Source organism: Pollachius pollachius, assembly GCF_949987615.1.
Source record: "Pollachius pollachius genome assembly, chromosome: 6".
In the NCBI taxonomy this organism is placed as follows: domain Eukaryota; kingdom Metazoa; phylum Chordata; class Actinopteri; order Gadiformes; family Gadidae; genus Pollachius; species Pollachius pollachius.
The window spans coordinates 19,427,812-19,452,491 of NC_136939.1; the positions used below are offsets into that span (position 1 = coordinate 19,427,812).

General features: G+C 45.8%; 1 protein-coding gene across 1 annotated transcript in view; it reads right to left on the bottom strand.

Moving 5' to 3' along the window:
• LOC307076725 (ryanodine receptor 1-like) overlaps positions 1–24,680 on the bottom strand; it is a gene marked incomplete at both ends in the record, with an annotated part of 66,545 nt that overhangs the window by 6,587 nt on the left and 35,278 nt on the right. Inside the window, 34 exons of the mRNA XM_079737815.1 lie at positions 305–391; positions 490–634; positions 770–843; positions 1,077–2,404; positions 2,494–2,575; positions 5,838–5,942; positions 6,245–6,373; positions 6,488–6,576; positions 6,676–6,756; positions 8,046–8,119; positions 8,309–8,385; positions 8,495–8,574; positions 9,226–9,325; positions 11,602–11,691; positions 11,952–12,003; positions 12,389–12,498; positions 12,588–12,684; positions 13,645–13,757; positions 14,047–14,181; positions 15,335–15,394; positions 15,617–15,787; positions 18,981–18,995; positions 19,691–19,783; positions 20,327–20,414; positions 20,865–21,105; positions 21,849–22,169; positions 22,306–22,436; positions 22,700–22,781; positions 22,873–22,984; positions 23,230–23,356; positions 23,485–23,545; positions 23,658–23,707; positions 24,096–24,217; positions 24,330–24,397. Coding sequence (XP_079593941.1) covers positions 305–391; positions 490–634; positions 770–843; positions 1,077–2,404; positions 2,494–2,575; positions 5,838–5,942; positions 6,245–6,373; positions 6,488–6,576; positions 6,676–6,756; positions 8,046–8,119; positions 8,309–8,385; positions 8,495–8,574; positions 9,226–9,325; positions 11,602–11,691; positions 11,952–12,003; positions 12,389–12,498; positions 12,588–12,684; positions 13,645–13,757; positions 14,047–14,181; positions 15,335–15,394; positions 15,617–15,787; positions 18,981–18,995; positions 19,691–19,783; positions 20,327–20,414; positions 20,865–21,105; positions 21,849–22,169; positions 22,306–22,436; positions 22,700–22,781; positions 22,873–22,984; positions 23,230–23,356; positions 23,485–23,545; positions 23,658–23,707; positions 24,096–24,217; positions 24,330–24,397 — 4,790 coding nt within the window. The remainder of the gene's footprint in view (positions 1–304; positions 392–489; positions 635–769; positions 844–1,076; positions 2,405–2,493; positions 2,576–5,837; positions 5,943–6,244; positions 6,374–6,487; positions 6,577–6,675; positions 6,757–8,045; positions 8,120–8,308; positions 8,386–8,494; positions 8,575–9,225; positions 9,326–11,601; positions 11,692–11,951; positions 12,004–12,388; positions 12,499–12,587; positions 12,685–13,644; positions 13,758–14,046; positions 14,182–15,334; positions 15,395–15,616; positions 15,788–18,980; positions 18,996–19,690; positions 19,784–20,326; positions 20,415–20,864; positions 21,106–21,848; positions 22,170–22,305; positions 22,437–22,699; positions 22,782–22,872; positions 22,985–23,229; positions 23,357–23,484; positions 23,546–23,657; positions 23,708–24,095; positions 24,218–24,329; positions 24,398–24,680) is intronic.

Here is a 24,680-nt window from a genome sequence, read left to right on the forward strand (position 1 = left end):
AGAACCCTTCCTTACTTATTCAGAAGTAAATGGCGGATACGGAAATCAGGGAGAAAATGTGAGAGTTTGGTGTGTTTTAGGGCAGGGTGAGGATCTGGCAAAGAGCAATGCATCATGGGAAAAGTCTCAAGTTCACTTCATTTCAAATAAGATCTAGGTAACAGCTTGGGGCTTCAAGTATTAAGATATTAAAGTATTAAATATGCATGAATGATGAATCAAACATGAAGCCATTATGTGAGAACCAGCGTGAACACTGTTCAACACTAGGCACAGTTAAATCATTAAAACGTGTTTGCCTTACTTTGTAGAACAGCAGAATGAAGTTCAGCGCGAAGGCCAGGAACAGCGCCAGGAAGCGGAGGTTGTAGAAGTTCCTGGAGAGGTAATTCTACAAACAGAATCAGAACACACAAAGTAGTTCAGATGACTTTGACACGTGTGTGGTGGAACTAGGTGTGTATGGCACCGAGAGCCCAGACGCATCACCATGAACTTGTTCCTCTGGTTGTCCAGCTCCGTCCAGATCTGGAAGCCGCCCTCTCTCCTGGGCTTCTCCTTCTTGGCCACCGCCTTCTTCGGTCGCGGGCGTTTCTCCTCCTCTTTGGGTTCTGCCTTCTCTCCATTTTCAACACTAACAGTGGACAAAAATCATAAGATCAAACCTCCACTTGATTAACTAAGAGAATCATGGATTGGGTTCAGTTGGGCGGTTTGTTGACAACATCGTCTAAGTTCTGAGGATGAATATTGTGGATGGAAGTCGTACTCTGCTTTCTCGGGCTCCGGGATGGGTGCTGGGGGCTCGGGGAGAACCGGCCCGGCGTCAGCCTCCGCTGGGGCCTGCAGACACCAGAAGACATGGAGAACATGAGTGGATGGAATCATAGAACTGGATAGGGAGAGCCCCAGTTTGAATGATCATTTACATTGCAGGGCAAGCCAAGCTGGGGTTATTTGTGCATGTTATATTTTTACCATTCAACTAACTATCTCGAGTATATCTAAACAGCTCACAAGAATTGACCAATAATCCTCTTAGTCAAACAGAAGTCTGTCCCAGCGGTGTCCCTCACCTTCTTCCTCCTGGTGATGGGGGTCCCCTCCGGTGTGGGCGGATCCACGGCCGCCTCCACCCCCATGTCCCCCAGCCCGCCCGGGGCGTCCGCGCCCGCCACCCTGCCCCCCTCCATGTCCCCCGAGTCGTCCTCCTCCTCGTCCCCGGTGCCCGCGTCCCCCGTGTCCGTCAGCCCGCCCGCGTCCTGCACCTCCCCGCCCCCCGGCTCCCCGGGCAGGTCGGCGTGCACGTCGTCCTGGGTGGGGTCCGGCATGCTGGCCAGGATCTCCGTCACGGTGATGTTCTTGGCGCCCTCCACCAGGCCGCCGCCGAACAGCGCGTGCCAGATGAGCATGAAGAAGCCCTTGCACACGCTGTAGATGAAGTGCAGGATGCTGACCAGGATGGTCCAGAAGCACACGGTCAGGGCCACCACGATCTCCTTCACCGTCATCCTCCGCACGCGGCGGTACTGCCGCCGCAGGTTGCGGAAGGTGAAGATGGCCAGGAAGCCCAGCACGCTGTTGACGAAGTCGCCGAAGGCCGAGCTGGACTCGGGCGGCGCCTCCTCTCCGGCGAGCTCCTCGTCGGCCCCTCCGCCGCCCCCTTCCCCGGACGCCGCCCCCTCCCCGCCCCCCTCGGGCACCTCGTCGTCGTCGTCCTCCCCCTTCTCCTCCTCCTCCTGCTCCGAGATCTGCGAGGCGATGTTCATCTCAAAGATGGTGTCCTCGCAGAAGTTCACAAACATCTCCATCTTCTCCGACTCACCGCCCTCGTTCACCACGTCGAAGATGAACTGCCGCTTGGACTCCCGGACCTGCGGCATCTCCCACTGCTTGCGGTTCACCTCGCTGATCTCAAAGTAGATGCGCTCGATCTTGCGGCTGGCGCCCATGATCTCGATGCGGCCCAGGAAGGGCCGGAAGTAGTTGAGGACGCTCTCGGCCTGCGCCAGGAAGTTCTTGAGCCGCGCGTCGTGCGGCACGTGCTCCGACAGGTTGGTGAGCAGCACGGCGATGTTGAAGCCGATGTCCTTGGCCGGCTCCTGGAAGCGGTTGGCGAACTCGTCGTAGTTGATCATGTCGTTCTCGTCGGCCTCCGAGCAGGACAGCAGGAACTGGATCTCGGAGGGCGCGTACTGCTTCTGGCTGTCCATGGACTTCTGGAAGTCCTTCTTGGAGATGAGGCCGCGCGGGTCGGTGACGTAGTCCCGAAAGGCGTCCGACGCCACGATATCCTTCAGCTTGAGGAACATGTCAAAGAACTTGAGGATGATCTCCACGTTGCTTGAGGACTCCACCAGCATGTCCACCATCTGGCGGGCGATCATGCCGTTCACGATGTTTCCTTGGCAAACATCGGAAAAGCACAGTTAGCACAACCGGGAGGATATTTGAACCAAATTCAAATGTTGCAGCCCTGGAATGGTGCCGTACCTTCTAACAAGGAAAGCAGCATGACGACCATATCTTTCTGAAGATCCAGGAGCTCCTTCAGTAAGCCGATCTGACTGGAGTCCTATTACGGTAGAGAAACAAACCTCTATACCACTATAACATGAAAAGTACCATCCCTTAGACGTAATGGATTAGTGATGCATGGATAACTCATGTGATGTTACACAAAAATAGAAAGATAACAAGATACAAGGGCATCATACCGAGAGTCATAATTCATGAAATTATGTACTGCACTAAATAAACATACCTTCTAGTTAAAGATCTTACCAATGTCTTTCTATAGTTAAATATTGTATTTCTGTGAGGGACCTAGACTAATTATTAATACTTTGGTGCCCTGAAACGGATTGTTGTAAAGAAGTTAGAGTTTCAGAACATCAAGTCAAATATTTCACAAAAGGACAAAAAGTAATGTATAATGTATGTATAACTCTTCAAGTAAACTGTGCTGTACAATTACTATACCTGAGAACAAGCTTCATATAAACTAATTGGGAATTACATGATCACTATTCACAGCATTTTAAATCCCAACTCAACTAGCCAGACACAAGCATTTATGAGGCTGGATCTGTTCTTTGATTTGCTTCAGGTCAGCTGCTCTACCCTTCAGCAACTCTTGTCCCTGTTGTGTGTGTATTGCTGGTCAGGGTTGGAGGTGGAGGTGGAGGTGAAGCTGAGGCCAGCTGAATGCATGCGTAAGATGCCACACACCAGTTTATCAGACTAACACAGGCGGACAAACAGGCCGACAGGCAGACAGACAGACACCTAGGAGCCTACCTAACCATCAGGAATAACTAATAGTCATGATGGTATGAGGACAGATTTCCCATGTTTAATAGGGACTATTAAACATGGGAAATCTTATACTATTATACTACTATTATAATATTATACTATCATGTATAATTTCTAGTCTAGTCTGGTCAAATCGACAAATTCTCAAAAAGGGCACCGATGAATGAATGATGCTACACATATGCTGCTATGTGTTATTTCAAAATGTGTGTAAACCACACAAAACGACTTACTACTTAACGCTATATTCAAGATTTCATGGTTAGTTCATGAGACTAAGGTTAAGCACTCAGTCTTAGTTAGCACTCAGTCTTAGTTAGTTAAACACATAAAACACGAATGTGTTTACTACTACAAGGTCACTCTTCGAGCCTCTTAGCTACTTCACTACCTCACCGAAGAGTTAGCGGGACAGAAGCAAAGTACACATGAAAAGCATCAGACTACTACCTTACCGTAGGATTAGCGGGAAAGCAACACAGTACACATGAAAAGCATCAGTCGCAGGCCAACTCTAACCGCAAGCAAACTCCAGATTGTTAAAGGTTAAATGTGTGCGTGAACGGGGGTGTAAGTGTGTATTTCAACGTGGGAGACGGGAGGCAGGTTAATGTCAAACATCAGACGTTAAGAGGATATTCGTTTCTTCAGAGAGCCTTTAAAATGACCTGCGCTACAGCAAAAGCAGAGTACAGTAAGGGTTTGATCATATGTAGAAGGGTCAATGATTGACTATAGAGGGGTTCAATTCTAGAAGACAAGGGCTAATTGGTTGGTAAGAGTTTAGCAGTGCTTCATAAACAATATCACTAATATTGCTTCATTTGTATGTATTTAATAATAACAATTTAATTTGCCCATGTTTTGAAAAACTAGAAACAGGGAGGTTTTTATATCCGATCTCTCCCCATATTCTTTAGGGTAAAATATCGGTCTGTATCTGCAATAAACTCCCAATAAATACTTACAAAAATCAAGAAGCAAAATTAAGGGAATTTAATCATAGTGCTAAGGCAGGCGATTCTAAAGACTCACTGTTAAAGGAAGGCAAGGGTTGAATAAAGTACAAACCAGTAATCACAATACCACGTCAATAGATAAATGAATAAAATGAATACATACTTTACCCTGCATTGACCATGTGAAAAACAGTTTGAATAATCAATATACCATGGAATTGACAACAAGTAATACAAAATTAAAAGATTACATTGCAAAGCAGTTAAGTCTAAATCAGGTATCTCTACTTTAGCCTTTTACAGAACATAATCAAATACTCATTTACAAGTATGCAAGTATGAAGTATTCAATGTTATCTATAACAATACAACAAGATATTTGGAGGGCTGAAAAGGTTGAAATTTAACATTGTTTCTTAGACTCTATACTGATGGATACAAATGCTACTAACCACCAGGCTGTTTGTATCTAAATATGCATTTGCATATAAATATATATTTGTCCTTATCATAGTTTTCTTGCAGATGTACTATGTTCTGTGAAGATGTTCAATGCGGATAAAGACAGTCCTCATCCCAGCGAGATGTTACCACTTCAAAGGGAATGCTTAGAAAAGTTCTATTCAAGCAGTTTTAAATTAATCTTATTGGCCTTAAGTCTCTATGCCTCCATGCCACTAAACATACCAAGCTGGTAGCACAAGCCACTTAGTATACACCAAGTATTACAATGTTCTCTAATGGATGCACAAAATATTCCATAGAGCAAAAAGGTAACACCATTTCCCCGGGAAGTACTTTGACCATTTATAAAATTTCAGCCAGAAGAACGCAAATGATGGATTGAACAGTTATTTTACAAAATCAAATTGGCCAGGCCAGCATAATAAGTCAAAATATTTCCGAAGAAAAGTGTGCATCTTGTTCTATAAATTAACTTCACTTGCAGGCAGAATATTTTTTGCATATTTTGTGTACGGCCACCAGTGTGTTGAGAGTGTTTAGCAATGAAACGCTATTGTAGACTTTATTTTAACACACCACATCCTCTTTGGTGGCTGTGGTTTTGTACGCTCTATGAATCTCTGTCGTATGCAAGGAAGAGTCTGTGGAATTTGTTTAGTAACATTCAAGAGTTCAGCCTTCATGGTGGACTATACAATACATATTTGCATATCATTTTCCCTTCAAATGTGCTTAATTGAGCACACTTAAATGAAATAATATTGGGCACATGCGCAACAATTACCGGCTCACCATTGCATATGGTCATTACTACTGCAAAATTACTCCTATTGCCCCTATTAAAAAAAAATCCATCCATCCAAAGTATGCATACACCATGCCTCAGATGAACTACTGTTCCCCAGTGCATTAACTGCAGGAAGGAAGCGCAATTACTTGTGTGAACATAGAATAAGCATTTGCATACCTGTGCCTGTTTAGCTATTTGTTGATAATAAATGTGGTACAATGTAGAGTAGCAAAGTGTTTGTGTGTATCCCTATCGTATCCTGGATCCTCAAAGCGGGGGTGAGGGGGTGGATGACAGGTGCGTACCTGCGCCAACTTCATCATCATGTGGGCGAAGACGTGCAGGAAGCCCACCACAGCGTCCCAGAGTCGGCTGTGTGCCAGGGACTGCTGGTTCCCTGTGCACGGACCCTACCAGACCAGCGACAACACTCAGTTAGCACCTCGGTGACCATTGAGGAGGGCCAGAGAAAAGGCTTTTGAGTGAAAAAGTCACAGACGGTATACAGAACCACACCGGACACGTTAAGACAATGATGTAGGATATAATAATGTTTACTTCTACTATAATGATAACATTCACATTATGAACTTACATATACATTCTACTGTTTATATTATGCACATACATATTTTTGCATTTTCTGGCATTATATTTAGCAACAAAAGTAAGTTAGCTATTGTCCAGTATTTTGTGCTAAATTCTGGGGTACCTGGATGTACTCAGTGAGACTGTTGAAGATCTGCTTGGCCACTATCATGGCTTTGGAGAAGTTCTTCTTGCCTGGCTCATCGATGATCTCCTTGCCAGAGTAGTACCAATAGAAGTCGCTGATGGACTCCTTCACAGAGAACAGAAAAACGACCACTTCTCATTGGATAATTAGAAAATTGGAAACATGGAAATTAAGAAAAAAGGATGAAGGGAGTTTCAAAGTAAGAGCCCCCTGACCGACCTGTAAGCGCAGCAGGTAATCCACGGTGCAGATGATGATGTTGATGGTGGTGGTGCTTCCTGTCTGCGTACGCAAGTAGTTCTGGAAATCTGCAGCCGAGTAGAGATTCAGTCGCGCAAATCTACACTGTGTTTTACGCTTTCATATTTCAGGTGGTACTTTTCTTCTTCTAATCCTTTCATTCTCACCGTTATTGTGTCCTTCACACAGCAGCTGCAGGAAGCGGAAGAGATCACATGTGAACTCATCGTCCGCCATGACTTTCTCACCTAAATAAAGAAAGACAGTTTTATTTCAGATTACAAAATAAAAGTACTGCGTAAACATTCATATTTTTTAGTGTAAGGATATCTACAAAATACAGAATGGTCCGGAATTCCTAAAGTCTGAACTGAAATTGCAACCTGTATTGTTTATTGCCATGACTACTGACTGTTGCCACGATTAGTGACTGTTGGGGCGACGACCTACCGTTGACTCACATGCACAAGATGCAACAAGACAGGACACCAAAAGAAAGCGGTAAATACAGCATAGCAAACAGGCGGACATAGGACATTAAGACTTCACTGTTCTACTGCACATTCATAAGATGATTAGGATGGGATACTCCAGGTGCCTTATCAAGAGCAAGTATAGATAGAGGAAAATAAAGCAGCCTGAGCAGAGCAGAGCTACAGTGGGGCCAAGACAGAGAGCCAAGGAGTGCCAGAGACAGAGCGAAAGAGAGAGAGAGACATATAGAGAGAGAGAAAGAGAGAGAGAGACATATACAGAGACAGAGAGAGAGAGAGAGAGAGAGAGAGAGAGAGAGAGAGAGAGAGAGAGAGAGAAGAGAGAGCGAGAGAGAGAGAGAGACATATATATATATATATATATAGAGAGAGAGAGACAGAGAGAGACAGAGACACAGACAGAGCCACCGACAGGGACACAGACACAGACACAGATGGAGAGAGAGATGGTTTACCCTGTTCTCTCTTCTCTGGGGCCATGAGAGGAAGGGAGGGGGGAGAGAGAGGATGAGTGTGGTGACTTGAGAAGAGGACTTGGAGGTGGGAGGGCCATGGTTTGTTTATTCATTCATTTACTCATGATTTCATTTATTGATCTATGAATTCATTCACTGTATCACCCATACAATGTTTAACATGAAAAACATGGTTGGAACGTAGAAGTTTGATCAAACAATGGAAAAATCTATGAAAATTATTTTGATTCACTCAAGAGTTCATCAAAATAATAATCATCATTATTTTGGTAAAAATGGGTTAATGAAATACACTCAAAAAGCCTATTCTGCCTAGGATCTTGTATGCTGTATGATGTGAATCAGAATATGACGTTCTGTACTCTATGCTGACCTCTGAGGTGTATTTGAATCTCCTTGGATCGTTTGCCTAGTTTTCTTGACATACAGCATAACAAAACAACAACAAAATACACCAAAACATTCATATTTTGTTTGTGGGTAGGTTATCTGATAACCAGGAGGGCAGGGATGTGGGCATTCAGGGCACACATTGCTCATATTCATTGTGTGTGTTTGAATCCTTACTCGTTCCTTCCTCTGAGACCATGCCCAGTCCCTCTGCCTTGTTCTGCCTCTCAAAGGCGTTTAGATCCAGGACACTGAAACACATCGCACCGTGTACACAACACAGTATAAACATGTTCCCCAACCAGCACACAATGCTTGGTCTGAACAGACCACAACTTGCACAAAACAAATACATACCAACCAACACTATCTTCTGTTTTGTTGTCTGTTGTCTTTTCTGTAGACCATTTCATATAGACTAATGTAAACTTCAAACTGACCTGCACGTTTGCATCAGTGCCTGGACGCTCAGGAAGAATCCTACATCCTTTTTATCCCTCAAATACTCCAGCATTTTCTGCCAAAAGGGAAACAACAGACCCGTCATGATGTGTGTCACAGTCTTGAATGACTTGAGTGACTGGATGTGATGTCATCCTATGGTTTGTTCGGATGATGTCATGTACCTGCTGGACCTCACAGTTGCCTCCGTTGAGGATTGAGATGCCCAGCTTTAGGGTCGAGGACACCATAGGGCCCGTTTCACCTGTAGGACAGGGGCACAGGAAGTGATGTCGTTACACATTGTTAGATTAACCGCATTGCATGGGGGAGTTAGCCACTAGCCACTGTGGCTAATCATGGCTAATCAAGTAGCACTCTATTTGCCACTAGTGCTAATCAAACAGCAGTTTAATAGCTGCTATGGCTAATCAAGTGGAACTCTATTTGCCACTAGTGCTAATCAAACAGCACTTTAATAGCCGCTATGGCTAATCAAGTAGCACTTCATTAGCAACTATGGATAATCAAGTTGAATTCTACTAGGAGACATACAGGTAACAATCACACTCTGACTCTGGTTGACAATATACACTATAAAATCAGTCAGACGTCAAGGGCCTTGCCAAAGGGAATTTCAACTAGAAACCTAACCGACAACTTCCCACAAGGCAGACATACATGCACACTCCGATGGCATGTTGACACCACCACACATTCAGTACAGTGAAATTCTTATGACAAGCAAGGGTCATCTACGTAGAACAGAAAGACACCAGCCGGGACGATAAAGAAAAGAGCTTGAGTAGCAAAGTTAGTCATGGTGTAGAGGTAAGAGGTGAGTGTGTTGCTCAAGGAGCTGGGGCTTGAACCAGCAACCCGCTGGCCTACGGTGCGGAGCAGGGGAAGGAGCTACCTTTGCAGGCGCTGATCATCTGCAGGACCATCTCGGCAGCGCCGCGGTTGTGGAGGCGAGACTGTTGGTACAGCAGTCTCTGCTTCTCCATTTCCTTTTCCTGTGGGGGACGCATACGCCGTGAGCCACTCCTTGTGTTTTAAATGGCTGTCGTACCCGTAGAATCGGAATGGATGGGATGGACCCTCTCTGTTTTATTTTAGAAATAGACTGGGTCATTGGGTTCACTGTGGATGACAGACACTACATTTTATTTTCGGGATTTTAATAGAAGAGTTAAAACAAGGGTCAACTAGTTTATTGGTTTTTAGGGCTGTCACTTTTGGACAATTGTTTTATGGGTAAGAAAGAGTCCGAAATTTGGGAGGGGAGGAATTACATGGAATATTCTTTCCATTTAAGCTTTTAATATTCAATAGGGTTAATTCAACTTTGAGGTCTTTCCTATCCATTCCCATTCTGTGAGACCCACCCTGCACTCACACCTCATTCACTCTCACACACGGTTTTACTAAAGACTCACTTACCTGCTCCCACTGCTTTCCACACCACATACTAATCACTAACTAATCACGTTTTATGTAATCTAAACATTAGATCCACTACATATTAGTTATATATACAGTATATCTCATACATACATTCTCTCACACCAGTTGATGCGTTACATGACAGATTTTTTCTACTGTTTTCACGCTTGCCAGTTAGAGCAAGAGTAAGACTACAGCCAACAGCCTGGAGGTCTTGCAGTATCGTACTGGCTCACCAACATCTCACACCTTCTCTATTCATGCTGTCTCCTGTATACATTGCAATGACAATTTTTTAGCTGACTGGTCTCACTGGTATTATAATATACCAGCAAACAGTATATTCCGACATATTGTAAATACACAAACACATGTTGTCTCTAAAGACAACATAAAAAGCAATGAATATCCCGAGAGAATGGATATTACATTTTTTAACCAAAAACAGTACAGGCCAATATAAATCCTTCCCCCCCCTCCCCATACCACCCCAAGCCACTTCCCCCCACCCACGAAGCCCCTCCCCCACCCTCGTAGCCCCTCCCCCCAGCCGCATGGCCCCTCCCCCCACCCACATAGCCCCTCCCCCCACCCGCGTATGCCTAGCCGTTCTCTACCCGTTATGTGTTGTGGCAGAGGACCTCATTCTGGGAGTACAGCTCATTCATTAAAAAGCACTGTACCTGGTTCTTTACTACGCCTTGATCGTACAAGAGTGTGCCAAATGTGAGTGTCGATTGATCAGTTTCCAATGCTGAATTTAAGTGTGTGTAGAATTGTTTGGGGGTCATTTCAATGCGGTGTGTGTGTTGTGTGTCGGACACTGGCTTTCACTGTAGTCTGTCAGTAATCTAAGTGAGTCAGGAAAGAACCATCAGTTAGCAGCATTCCCTTAATGGAAAACCAAGGGTTATGAGGTGGTCACATGTCGCGGTGAGACAGAGACACGGAGAGAGACAGGGAAAGAATGGAACAAAGATATTCAGAGCGACAGAGAGAGGAGAGCTGTGGATGAGTCAGTAGGTCAGTGGTGTGAGTGGGCACACAGTGGGTCAATTTGTCAGAGATTTAGAGCAAAGAAATGTTTTTTTTTTAAAAATCATATATCATTGATAAGTATGCAGCCTGATTTTTGTTCACATTTTCATTTGCTGATACAATATTTGCTTTACTCGAGTATCGTCAGAGATAATGAGTCACGGTCAAGGGATCGTTTCAAATCTGCAGCCATGGAAATGCACACGTGAAGAAGATCATGTCAAGCACTTGATGGTGTTGCAGTGGACGTTCTTACGCTGCGCTTTCAAACTTACTTTAGCTGCAAACTCACGTGAAGTTTACACTATTTAATCACTTCATAAGAACGCCTCGTTATGAAAGTGTTCGTTTGGAGTACATTTACAAATGCGCTTACTCAATCAAGACATAAGTCTTGTAAAATGTAACTTTTTATCTTCTCTGTAAATATCAATCGTGCAGCAAATATATTAGTTTCAGGATTAAAAGAATGTTCACTTGTTCACAAAAAATAAGCCAGAAACTCTTTGGATTAGGACACAGGTGACACATAGGCCAGTGGCACAGCAATTATCACGCACACACACACGCACACATGCACACACACACACCCACACTCACACACACACACACACACACACGTGTCTGCACACAGAGAGAGACAGAGGTGACGGACAAGCGACGGGGACGGACGCAGGGATGGAGCGAGAGGGAGAGAGAGAGAGAGAGAGGGGTGGATGTGGGGTAATGTTCCGTGATGAGGTCACTCGATGCGTCGAGAGCTACCGCTCCTTGTGTTCCCGATCCCAAGCCCCTGGCCGCCCATTACCAGCTCTGACTGTCGCACCTCAAAGGACATCTCATCCTGCCCCACATCCTCCTCCTCCTCCTCCTCCTCCTCCTCCTCTAGGTGGCAGCTCTGAGGAAACACACACGGGGGGCAGGGGGGTCAGGAGGCACTGCAGGCTGGGCTGGCTGAGGCAGATCCCGGTATGAGTGGGACTGTCCCCGGCTGTGGTCCGACCAAACATTTACAATTTGGCGAGTCCAGCAGCATGCAAATACACGGGACAAGAAGCACTGCGCAGGAACCATGGACACTGTCTACACTTTAAGAATCTGGCGGTTAGCCTAATGCAAACTATAATTCTGCAGCAAAAAAAAACATGTAGGGCTTACCTTTGCCATGATATCGGCATATGCCATATAGAGGTGATCTGTATCAAGTTTACTGAAATGAAGAGAAGAGAACAGACACATATGATCCTTCAAGGTTAACGGTAGGGGCATGTTGTGTCACATGAGCCAGTGGGGTCTTGTGACATGATCAATTGTGACACAAAAACACGTGCTCCAAATACAACAAACAGTGTTTTAACCTTTGTATGTTTCGTACCAAGTAGGGATTTATGCCTTATGGGAATATAATGTAATGTGTACATGTCTCTGTGAGGTTGTGGTCACGGGAGACCGACCGAATTTCCCTGGGAGATGAATAAAGTGTATCGTCACTTGATAGGACCCATTGGACGAATGAATGAAATCAAATTCTAGGGAGGGTTCATCGAGCTCACTGGTTGTGAGTGTCAACCAGTGATGTTCAGGAGCAACCTAACCTCTTTTCTGTCAGAGCGGTTCGACTGAAATGCAGAATGAGCTGATGAAGCGGATCCGGCTTGGCCTCTTTCTCCTCTTCCTCTTCTCCTTCCTCCTGCTCCATGGCTTTCTGAGGGACGAACAGAGGAGGAGGAGGAGGAGTGTGAGTGACAGCAGAGGACATAAGACCAAGAGATGACATTTCCGGGTTCTACTCACAGAAAGATCATCAATCATGCGGTCTTCAAAGGAGTATCCTTCCGTATGGATCCAGTTCCTCTTGTAGCCTTCCAGGAACATGTTGGAAGCTCTGTGCCTGGGGTTGCATAGGGAGAATTAATAGTCATCTACATATGGCAATGCTTGATGCTCCTGTAACGAAACTTGATGCTTGCATGTATAATGTAAACAATTACGATGAAACAGAATAGTGCAGGTTAGGGGCAGGGTAGTTTAGTAGTGGCTAGGGTGGCCGACTCCTCGGCAAAAAGGTACTGGGTTCGATCCCTGGTCTCCACAGCCTTACATGGATCCCCTTGATCCATGTACCTGACTTAACTCCTGGTTCAAAGTCAGTGCGGCCTAAGTACCCATTCATTGAAGCCATTAAACCTGAAATGTCTTCCTTTGAACTAATTGAGGGGCGTTCTCTTTGGGGGCGAATACTACCCCTGGCTCTGACTTAGATTTTTCTAGATTAGCAGACGTAAACCATGTACACATACATCATAAAACAGTCTTAAGCAAAGAGAAAGGTCGAGAAAGCATTGCTGTGTCTGAAATCGCGCACTTACGTAAGTGCACTTACATTGAGTGCACTTCATTATCCCTACAGTGCACTTACTTATAGGTGCAGTGCTCTCATTTCTACAGTGCATTGTCAAAACAGCCTTCGCGCACCTACCGGAAATGAGTTTGCAGTTTGACGGTTCTTCTTCTGTGGTATTTTTTTTTCTGCTTGATCATTTCCATAATTCGCCCATCATTTTAATAGCCATCAATTTCAACTACCATCAATCAATTTCTATCGATTTTATCTGTATTTATTTTAGCGCTGTAAAGTACTAATCAACTCAAAAACATTTGAAGTTCCCGCCCCCTCCGCTACGTAGACAAGATGGCGGCCGTTGAGGGTGGAAAGTGTCCATCGGTCCACACTCAAGTTTTAGATTGTTTTGAGTGCGCCACCGAGGTACTTCCAGTGCACTGCGGTTTGGCACACTCTCTGTTTTTGCCCCTTCGATGTCTAGGTAGTGTTGAATGTGCTAGGGCCCACCTTGGGAGGTTGTACAGGGGGGTCATCCTGAAGCAGGCCACCACGGCCCGGCGCCGCTGCTTGGACAGCAGCTTGTGCCACACCATGTTCTTGGACTTTAGCGGGTGCTCCGTCTGTGGGGGAGAAGGCGTTACAGCCGATGACATGAGGATACAGACCTACACCTATACATTTCCTGAACCAGCTTGAAATCATGAAAGGTGTGTCTCAGACCGCGATGTTGTGGCAGCACTTTGACGTGAAACAATTTGACAGCGCTTTTAGTGCCTTGATGGAGGATAGTGAAGACAGACAGGAAATTGGAAAAGAGAGGCTAGTTCTACTGAATGTTCAGATGTGTTTTCTTTGCTGTGTGTGTGTGTGTGTGTCTGTGTGTGTGTGTGTGTGTGAGTGGCCGCTCACCAGCTCCAGATGGTAGAGGACAGCAGAGACCTCCTGCACCCTCTTCACCACCTTGTCGGGGGCGTCAGCGTCCTCTGCCTTCCCGGCCATCTCCTTGTACAGCGTCATCTGCCAGCGCATGGACGGGTTGTCCACCTAGCCGGGCGAACACAAGCCGTGAACATAACGTATAGGCTAGATTATAAACAAAGGCATGTCCGCAACTCTAAAGTAATGGCAACCAGTCACTTGTGACCCGACAATTTCACTGAAGGATTGGGATTGATGTATATAGATGGCCATCTAATAAAATCAGTCATCGAACCAAAAGTACAAGAGCATTAGCACTAGCATTGCCAACTAGGGGCAATATGATGATGGTGGGGGTGTTTGACCGCAAACCGAAAGGTTCTGGGTTCCTGTCCACCCCCTCACCTGTTGCCATGCCTTACACCTGCCTTTAATGAACGACACGTATCGGAACTCCCTCCAAATCCCTTTGGATGAAAGCAACTGGTGAAGAGAGTACAGGAGTACAAGGTACGCTACATCCACAGCGTACCACCTCAGAAAACATTTGTCTCCTCAAGTGCCACCATTATGATGTAATATTATTTATTGTTAACTGTTATCAGCTGTACAAAGGGGTAGCACTAGAACTGACACACAAACACACAGAGCAAGTGACAATATTATTCAGTTTCACGTTTTCTTAGGAAAGATCAACTGGTTTGTCTTTCAGCACTGCTTAGTCGGTTGTAAGATGACGTTTGAGATGCGATGGTTTCATGGATTTATTTCTAAGAACATCACCACATACCACCACATACCACCTGTGCTGGGTTCAATGTCATCCACTTCAGTTTTGTACAATTCTGCTCTAAATATTCTCTGCCTGTCCGCACTTCTCTTCCAAACTTTTCCTCGTTGGACCCACGATTACTTTGTTTCTGAACCATTCGTAATTTTAGCATTTATATCTTGCTGTCGGTTTGGTGTGGATGTTTCACATAGAATCTGACCACCAAACAGGCTGATATTGAAACAAAAATAATACAGGAAGGGCAAAACTTAATGTAAACACCATTTTAATGATCTCATGGTTAATGTATTTGCATTCGCACTAGTATTTTGATATTATTATTATTTTAAACTAATTATATAATTATTATAGTTAATTTTTTGGGAAATTCTTCAGCGTACCACCATTCTTTCGCGTACCACCAGTGGTACGCAAACCACTTTTTGAGAACCAATGTTTTATCAATGGCTTTCTGACCACAGAATACCTTGATCCAACCACGCTCACCTTCCCCTGGAAGTGCAGGTTGTTGTGCAGAAACTCTCGGACCTCCTCATCCGTGTCTCTCTGTGGGAGGAACGCATCCCAGTTAGCCATGGCCCGCTGACCAGTCACATGACACCATCATACCCTCGAACCAACAGACACTGTTAACTCGTGGCACACAATGTGTCCACTTCCCCCCCCCCCCCCAACAGGACCCCGGGTTTACAGTAATCCCCCATAGGGAGGGCGAGAGCGGAATAGAGGCACTAGGTTGATTAGTCAAGAGGACTCAGAGGACAGTACCAGAGAGTATCGTATCTTGGCCATGTTGATGAGCTCCTGGTCGGCCGGGGAGCACATGTTCAGGCCGATGGGCAGCATCTTCTTCAGCGCCGCCACGATCAGAGACGTCTGCACCGAGTAGCGGTCCCCCCGCTTCTTCTTCTTGGTACGCTCCGCGTCCGATCCCCCTCCCTGAGCAGGGGGGAAATCATGGTAGGAACCGACAGGGTGTTTTACGGTTTGGAGTCAATGGGGAAATGGGGGAAAATGCACTAGGAAAGAATGACAGAAATGGATATATTTGGTGGATGTTGGTGCCGTGGTGAACACATGTATTTGCATTGAACCCGCAGCAGCCCTGATTCAATGCCAGGCACAGTCGCTTTGATAGATAGATAGATAGATAGATAGGTTGATAGTCCCCCCCACACCCTCATTCAAGTACAGCTACCTGTCCAACAAGGCGACGTCAAGCAACATCTACAAGAGTCTATATTCACACAAAGTATCATTGGATAAGGGAATCCATGAAAAATACCTGTCCGTCTGACTGCTGTATAAGAAATAGAGGGGCAAAAGAAATGAGGTGGATGAAACACCATGTGACAAAGTGTGTCAACATGCTACACAAAGATCATGGATCATGGAAACACAAAGATCACAGATTCTTTAAATATGTCTGACGTGTTCCTTATACACAACTCAAGGACCTGGCTAAGGAATAGCTTGTTTTCTGTTGTAATTCTCGCTGCATTTGAAGGAAAATGTCGCTGGAGCTAGCTGTCACCGTTCACCCCACATATCATACACATTTTTGATCCTTGTCTGAGCTCTAGATGTTGAGACGGTACTGTGGACATGTGAGGGAGATATGGGGTGTGAAATGTCTGGCTATGGGTGGGGTGAGCAGGAGTGATGTTGTGGACAGATGATTGACAGCTGTAGGGGAGGAAACAATTCAATTTCAGTGATATCGCATGCTAGGCAGCATTCCATCCAACGGACAATCCACTCTGCATTCTCTACACAACGGAGGAGGCACCTGAACACAGGACGTGTTACATGGAACGATTAGGAAGGTCACGTGCTGTTCTGTGGTAGAGCGGGATGCAGATGGACTCCACACGCACACACAGGTTTAAGAGTTTAGAACCACACAAATGGAGAGCTATTTGAGGAATAGCAAAACTTCAGAAAACTGCAAAAGGAAACTCGCTTTTTGTACGCCCTCCTTGGCCTCAGGGATTAGATGTGGAAGCTTGGAGCCAATGCATCAAAATTATTTGTTATTTCGATGAATTTAGATGAAGATTAGCTATAGCATATGCCCTGTGAAAGATAAAAATAATATAATGAAACAAAACTTAAATAATTTGAGGTTAAAAAAAAGCTGTTGATGACATAGTTGATTAAATAACTGTCATAATTAAATAATAACTCAATAAAGTTAATGTGACCTTAGCAAATCTGATCTTAACTGTAATACAACAGCTCATTTGAATGGTGTGACTACACACTTTTTCTGGCAGCCTCTGACAGTTTCGAAAAAAAAATAAGGATGATGTCACTGATGAGAGCAAAAAGCTGAGGTAAGTTGAGCCGCTTCTCTGATTGGTTAAGTGCAGGGACACACGTGCTATTGAGGGTTTGATTAAAGAATGATGTGAACCGGGAGCTGTGGTTCAGCAGTCGTGGGTTAGCGGGTGGGTACCAAGGAATGTGATGACTACAGAAGATGGCCGTGAAGATGGAATTGTAAAACAAAAGCGAAGTTGATGGAAGGGTGGGCAGTTGGTCCCCTACTTGCATTCATTGCAAACGCATCACAAATACCAATGCTACAGAACCACAAACATCAAATGACCCAACTCCAAAGAAAACCAAATTAAGAAATCAATGAAAAGGAAAGGTCAAAGGAAAGCCGTTGGGACTTCAGACTCTACCCCAGCTAGGATGGACTAAGAGCAAACTGACAGGTAGATGGCGCCCCGCCCCCTGGCCTGGCTCCTGTTTGGGGGGGGGGGAGCAAGGCGCCATGGGCCCGCCCTCTACAGCAGAGTTCTTTCATCAAGCGCCCCTCCGCTCCACTCCTTCACACACTGGCAGGACCCGGACCGGACCGGATCACACCGGATAGCCCCGGACAGGGCACACAGATCGGCCCACTGATCCATCATCAGATGTATATATATATATATACAGTACTGATAGTGTGAATACGATTATTAACACCAAGGGTGTACATCAGGCCTATCAGATAACTACTGTATATATATAATGTATTGACACTTTTTTTGGATACTGTATTGATAGTGTCAATAGATTTACACCAATAGTGAATGCCTGATGTGTGACAGAAACGTGTCGAGTCCATCAGTTATATACTGTATATATATACTGTATTGATAGCGTGATTGGATTATCAACACCATTTGATAATCAACACCATAATGATGGTTTACATCAGCTCTATCAGATAATATACTGTATATATAAACTGTATTGATAGTGCGCAGAGATGATTACGACCAAGGTACTGTTGTGTGATCCAAACATGCCAGCCGTGTGTGTATAAGTCTGTTGGCTCAACGTGTCTAATGCAACAACGCCGCCACCAGAGAAAGTAGATCCTTGCCACAGTTGCTCAGAACCCACCCAGCATCTATTACTAGCGATTGATAGGATGTTTCTATCCATAGCCATGACACGCATCTACTCCGGTATTTTTCAATGGGGACGGATTACAAGGTGGTGGCGATAATAGCGATAATACAATCACTGTGAACAGCCGGACCGATCGTATTCGTGGGCGGAGGATCTGTTTGGAACGAGCTCACGGTGGGGAATGTGGCCGGCGCTGGGGGGGGCCCGGAGGAGGTGTTGGGGGGACGGTTAAGTTCTGCCGGGGGGGGGGGGGGGGAATAAGATCGATCCCAGTATCGGATTTCTTTGCTTCCACAATACTTGTGTCGTTAGGTTGACTCAAAAATCGTTAGATTTTTAATGAAAACCATTATGAACCAGAGCCATACAATGTTTTCCGAGCCAGATGGTTAACGGTCCTACAGAGGGCGCCATCGCGTATCCGCCTATAGCTGAACGTTCTCTTGCGCTCATTTTCACAGAATCACAATATTTACAGAATCTCAATACCCACTCCAATCCCTGCGGTTCACCGCGTGTATACGCCGATCCCTGTGTGTGTGTGTGTGTGTGTGTTTAAATCGCTGTGCGTCTCACTGTGTGCATGTGTGTGTTTGTGTGTGCGCCGCGGCCTCGGATCGAGTGTGCCAGTGTGCTGGAGAGGTTGATGAAAAGTTCCCTCTGAGGTGTGGTGCCATGCGATGCGCACAGCAGCAGCAGGCGTGCAGAAACAACGTCTAACCTCTGAGTCTCCGCCCTGCTTAACCAGCGGCAACCCACACAGAAGGAAAGGGCACAGGGTGGGGGGGGGGGGAGGGGCATGGGACACTGTTAGCATGGAGCACCAGGGGGAGCAGTGCTCACGGTGCTGGCACACGCTAACGCACGTACACGCATACGCACTGAGCCAGACAGTGCGAACATTGTACGAACATACTGTATGTACGTACAGGCATACAGACAAACGTACATACATACACGCATCTGCACACACGCACATACACACACACACACACATACCTCCTCCTATGGAGTTGCGTTTAAATGGTAAGCAACCAAGACAAACAGAATAAAGAAAATTGGTCTAAAAGGAAGTAACGAATGAGGTGAATCAGTTTATGATTGACATCTTGGGAGGAGAATAGGTTAATAATACACCATGAAGATAATACACCTGGGGAACCTGCACAGCGGGGAGTACGTGCCTTTCTGTCACTATGCTCAAGGTTAGCAGTACAATATCTGTCTCAACTCAATAAACACAATCAAAGAAGAAGATAAGAGTATAAGAGCGGTAACAAATGGGTAATGCACTAATCATAAGGCTTGACATGGCTGGTTTTAAGCAGGGCACTGCAGAGGACTTAATAATGTATGCGTTGTCTGTGAAAACACCCAGAATCCAACGGGGGAAGCACTGGCTCCTCCCTCTTGGAACGGGCTGGGACTTACCTTGCTCATCTTGCTCTTGCTGTCGGCAGTGAGGAACGACATGTTGTTGATCTCGTTCATCACCACAAAGTTCTGCTCCTCTCGCTTGAAGTTCTGCATGTGTTTCACAAGACAAGAACACACTGGAAGATGTCGCAGGGCCACGGGCCCAGAAGAGAGTCCCCGGGGGCCCAGAAAAGGTTGCTAACAACACAAGGGCCACTTGTATCTTTCGCTCTTTTCTGAATATTGTAAGATTGTAAATTACATTTATTTTATCTCATTTAAGAACTTGGTTCCATCTGTGATTCGGGCTAGTATAATAATGCTAAAATGATTTTGACTTCCCAAACACTTCATGTGTTTGGTCCTCCACCTCCAGCCCTCCCCTGGTAGGGTTGTGTTCCTTCTCGCGGAAATCCTCAACATTAATCTCCCCGGCCCTTTCCTTTAAGTCTCAGGGGGTGTGGGGGTCACTTACACTGTAATTGTGATGAATCTATATAATATATACTAAAAAATGTGACCTGACTGGACTTGTGAACCTACAGTTCTTAACCTTTGGATTGTTGCCTGTAAGAATTGCACTTGGACCCCAAAAAAATCAACCTATGGGATTTAATAACGGTTGACCTTGGTCTGAAGAGGCCAACTCACGTGAGACTTGGACCAGAATATGAAGACCTCTCCAACCATCCTGAACAGCTCCTCTGCGTCGGGGTCGGGACAGGTCAACCAGCGGGCCCTGAGGGCAAACATTCAACACAAACGCTCAGTCAATGCTGCGTATGTTATGAATGCAATGGATAGTTGCATTGTTATTCCCATGCCTTAGTGGGAGCTCTACGGCACCTGTTGAGTATAACTTGCAACATTGTTCCGGTCCTGGTAAATCAGAGTTAAAATGAACCTCATCAACCTCTCGACCTGCGTTCTTTTGCGTTGTTGCATTCTCAATCCTTTACTGATAAGTTCTCCTTATATTATATAAAGGACATAATAGTGTATTCAATGAGACACAGGTAAATCAACATAATCGAACGTAAAGCTTGAAGGTTTACGCAGGCTAGGGGAAATGGGTTTTAAGATCTTAATGTTAACAACGATGTGATCCGTTTTGAGGTTTTCAAGACGAGACGAGACCCAACACCAGTGGGTCCATACGGCACTAAGGTCCCACTCCACGCCTCCCCACCTGTTGTTGTCCACGTAGCGGATGAGCAGGGGGTACAGGGCGTACAGGTCCCTGCAGAGCACGGCAAACTCGTCCCGGATGGTGCCGTCCTCCTCGTCGCCCTCCGACTTGCCCTCCATGCGCAGGTGGTCCTCCTCCGCCACCACCTTGCCCGTGCGCTTCTTCAGCTTCTCCATGGTGGGGATGAAGTGGGACTTGAGCATCTCGGGCTTGGCCCTGCTCACGATGGGCTGGGAGAACACTGGGGAGGGGGAGCGCAGGGGTCGGGAGTGAGTGCCGATGCGTGCTGCTGGCCGTGCGTGGGTCGATGAGCGGTTAGGAGACGCTTTTGTTCAACAGCGGCTGATAGTGTCATCAGATACCGGTCTTTTAGGTGCAGGCATCGTGCTGAAGGACGGGACAGTGGGGATCAAACCCAGTACCTTTTTGCTCGACTACACCCTGACCACTACACTATCCTGCAGAGGAATGCAGAGATAGAGCTGTTGATGTTTACAAAGCCGTTGACCACTTGATCCTTATTCTCTTTCATTGGAGGCGGCAATGGTTTCGGCCATTGGTTTGATTAAGGTTGGTTACTAATGAATCATCAATCCACACTACAAGTCCATTAAATCATGTACATTTTTGTCTGTATACATATTTTTCTAAGTTACCCATTTTATTTTGTGTTTTGTAGTTGTACTCACTTTTTTGTTGTTGTTAATTTTACCACAATGTTTCTATCTGTGAAAGATGCACCGGGATCAATAAAGCACTAAAGTTTATACTGTGAATAAAGAACTCTGAATAAGGTACAGTGTGTAAAGTACTCTGAGTAAGGAACCCTGAATATTGCACTCTGACTGAAGTACTGTGAATAAAGTACTCTTGATAAAGTCCTCAGTATAAAGCACTCTGAGTAAAGTGCTGTGAATAAAGTACTCTTGATAAAGTCCTCAGTATAAAGCACTCTGAGTAAAGTGCTGTGAATGTGCGTCCCACCCGCCAGCCTCTTCATCCAGGAGGCCTCGTCGATGCCCAGGTTGTTGACCACGATCTTCATGATGCTGCCCAGCAGCTGGTTGAGGTGCTCCGAGGTGACCTCCGTGCACAGCTGGTTCTCCAGCTCGGGGAAGTTCTCCAGGCCCCTCTCCCACCAGCGGGGCAGGTAGTTGCACAGCATGGGCAGGGTGATCTCGATCACGTGGGGCATCTCCGTGTAGCGGGCCCCCGACTCCGCCAGCTCCCCGATGTCTTTCAGCAGGAAGTCCAGCTGGGGGATGTCCGGACACAGCTCATGGACCTCACTGGGGAGCCCCAGGACTTGAGGGAGGGAGACAGGGCGGCGAGGGGGAGAGGGAGAGAACGTATTATGATAGAGTCACACAGAAACAGAGACGGACGGGTGAACGGACGGACAGGGGATCAGGCCGAGAGAGGTGAGGGCGGGCGGACATACTGGCCCTCTCCCGGGGTGTCTTGGTGGTGTAGACGGAGAAGGCGTTGTACTCGTTGAGGTTGGGCTCCATGTAGGCCACCGGCATGGCAGCCGCCAGGTGGGCCAGACACTCCCCCAGAGCTGGCCTCTGCCTGTAGAGGAATTGGAGGGGCTCAGTTCAGCTCCTCGGTTCTAATCGAACCTTTAGCGACAATCTAAGCAACCCAATATGCTAAGTAACCAAACACGTTCAGTATCGCTGCATGCCTCTCGCTTTAACAGGGTAAGTTCCATAGTATGCTGCGTAGCACGCTAATTTCCCAAACACCCTCCATACCTCAAGAAGAACCCTAACCTTCTCAGCTACCGTTATCCATCAAGTGTCCTGATCAGAAGCTGTGTGCTTGCCCCTCACCTCTCAACGTGTGGGTTCTTGACGGTGCCCAGGGAGTAGATAGAGCACATGATGCGATAGCAGGACATCTGCAGATCATCCACTGTACGACGGGACACAACCAAGCAGGACGGTTTAACATTCAGACCAACCAATGGACGCGTGAGGGTAATGATTGTGCGTAATCGACTCACACATGACGTCGTCTCCGAACTGGTGCTGAGCGATGTGGTCGAACAGGGAGGTCAGCACGGGGAGCAGGGCGATGGTGGTGTAGTTGATGTTCTGTGACACGCCCTTCACTTGCTGCACAGAGGTTAGAGGAGATCAGAGATCATGGCCCAAAGTTGGCAAAACGGCCATCTTGCTTCCTTCGTGGCTCAAAATGCTAGCTTGGGCAAGGGGAAACTGAAGGGGGAATTCAACATTCTGTCCACCACCTAGCTTGCATTCAGAACCAAGATGGCCGCCAGGTGAGTAAGAACCACTCACTCTTTTTACTATTCAGTTGGAAACATGTGAGCTGTTATTAAAAATGAATTAGACCCTACCTGGTTGCCCTTTGATACTTTTCCCAGTTTTAAGTTTTCCACCATTTTTTCAATATCATCCGCAGCGCCCTCGAAGAAGGAACGCAACCCCGCCTTTACAATCTCAGGCCCCGACTTCATCACAGTCCTGATGATAGACAGAAGACAGATGGATGGAGTTTGGAGGGACTTGACATGACATAGTGTACACAACCAAAGCAGACAAAATGGAGATATTGACGTTTGATCTGTCAAAGACAATAGAAAGGGACGTACCTTGCGTCCAGTGAACGTGCCAGGATGTGGAGACAGTTCACAATGGCCGGCGCGTCGGTTCCTACAGAACGGGTTTGGTTATTTAGTTGGTATCTTTTCAGTGGGAAGATCGATGAGAATATAAGAAAGCAGAAAACTATGGAGAAATTTGGAAAAAGGTGCAGTGGCCTTACCAAAGAGAGACACTCTGTGTCTCACCAGAGCAGCCATTTTACAGAATATACTGAAGAGGAGAAGAAGAAGAAGAAGAAGAAGAAGAAGAAGAAGAAGAAGAAGAAGAAGAAGAAGAAGAAGACATGAAAAAGAAGGAAAGCGATGGAAGGAAAAGAGATTGGAGAGAAGTTCCGAGGAGAGAAGAGGAGGGATAAATAAATTAGAGGACATTGTGAATAAAAAGAAAATGGAACGTATGGAAAATAGTCAACCGATGAACGGGTCAGAACTGGAAATAATGAACACATCTCAACTAATTATTGTGTGCATTGTTTTTATTCGTGTGTGAAGATTTAGGTGTGTAAGACAGAGTCAGCAGATTAACTGCAGAACATTTAAATCCACCACCCAGCGAGTGTTTGGAACAAGATGGCCGCTGGGTAAATAAGGCCCATTACCTGGCTATCATCTCCTTCTCCTTATTGGAGGAGTGTCCACCGCTGCCTAGAACTTTGGCGGGTGTAGACAGGAAGTAGAGACAGTGGTTCTTGAAGTACTGGTTGATCAGAGGCAACAGGATCTGAGAGCAAGAAAGGAAGTAGATACACACACACAGACACACAAACACACTTAGAAACAGTCTGTCTTTGTCCACATAATCATTGGTTACACTTCAGAAGTAATGGGCTGACCTTGGCAAAGAACTTGATTTCCTGTTCATGTGGGGACTTCTCCACACGCCCACTGCTCACCACGGCCTCTGTTAACACATGAGGGTGTGAAACAGTCAAGCACTACAGCGGGGCTGACACTAACCACTGCTTACTAACAACTACCTTACTTAGAGGAATTGAGTCACTCAGGCAGAAAAAAGTAACCTCGTTTTCGAATTTCTGAAGTAATGATCAGTAAATATTTGGTATTTAAATGTTTTACTAATTAAACAATGATCAATTCTCATTTATACCATTTCTGTTGATTTATACAATTTCAATTTTTGTTTACTAAACTTATCAAATATTTTTTTCTCCATGGTTCCCCAC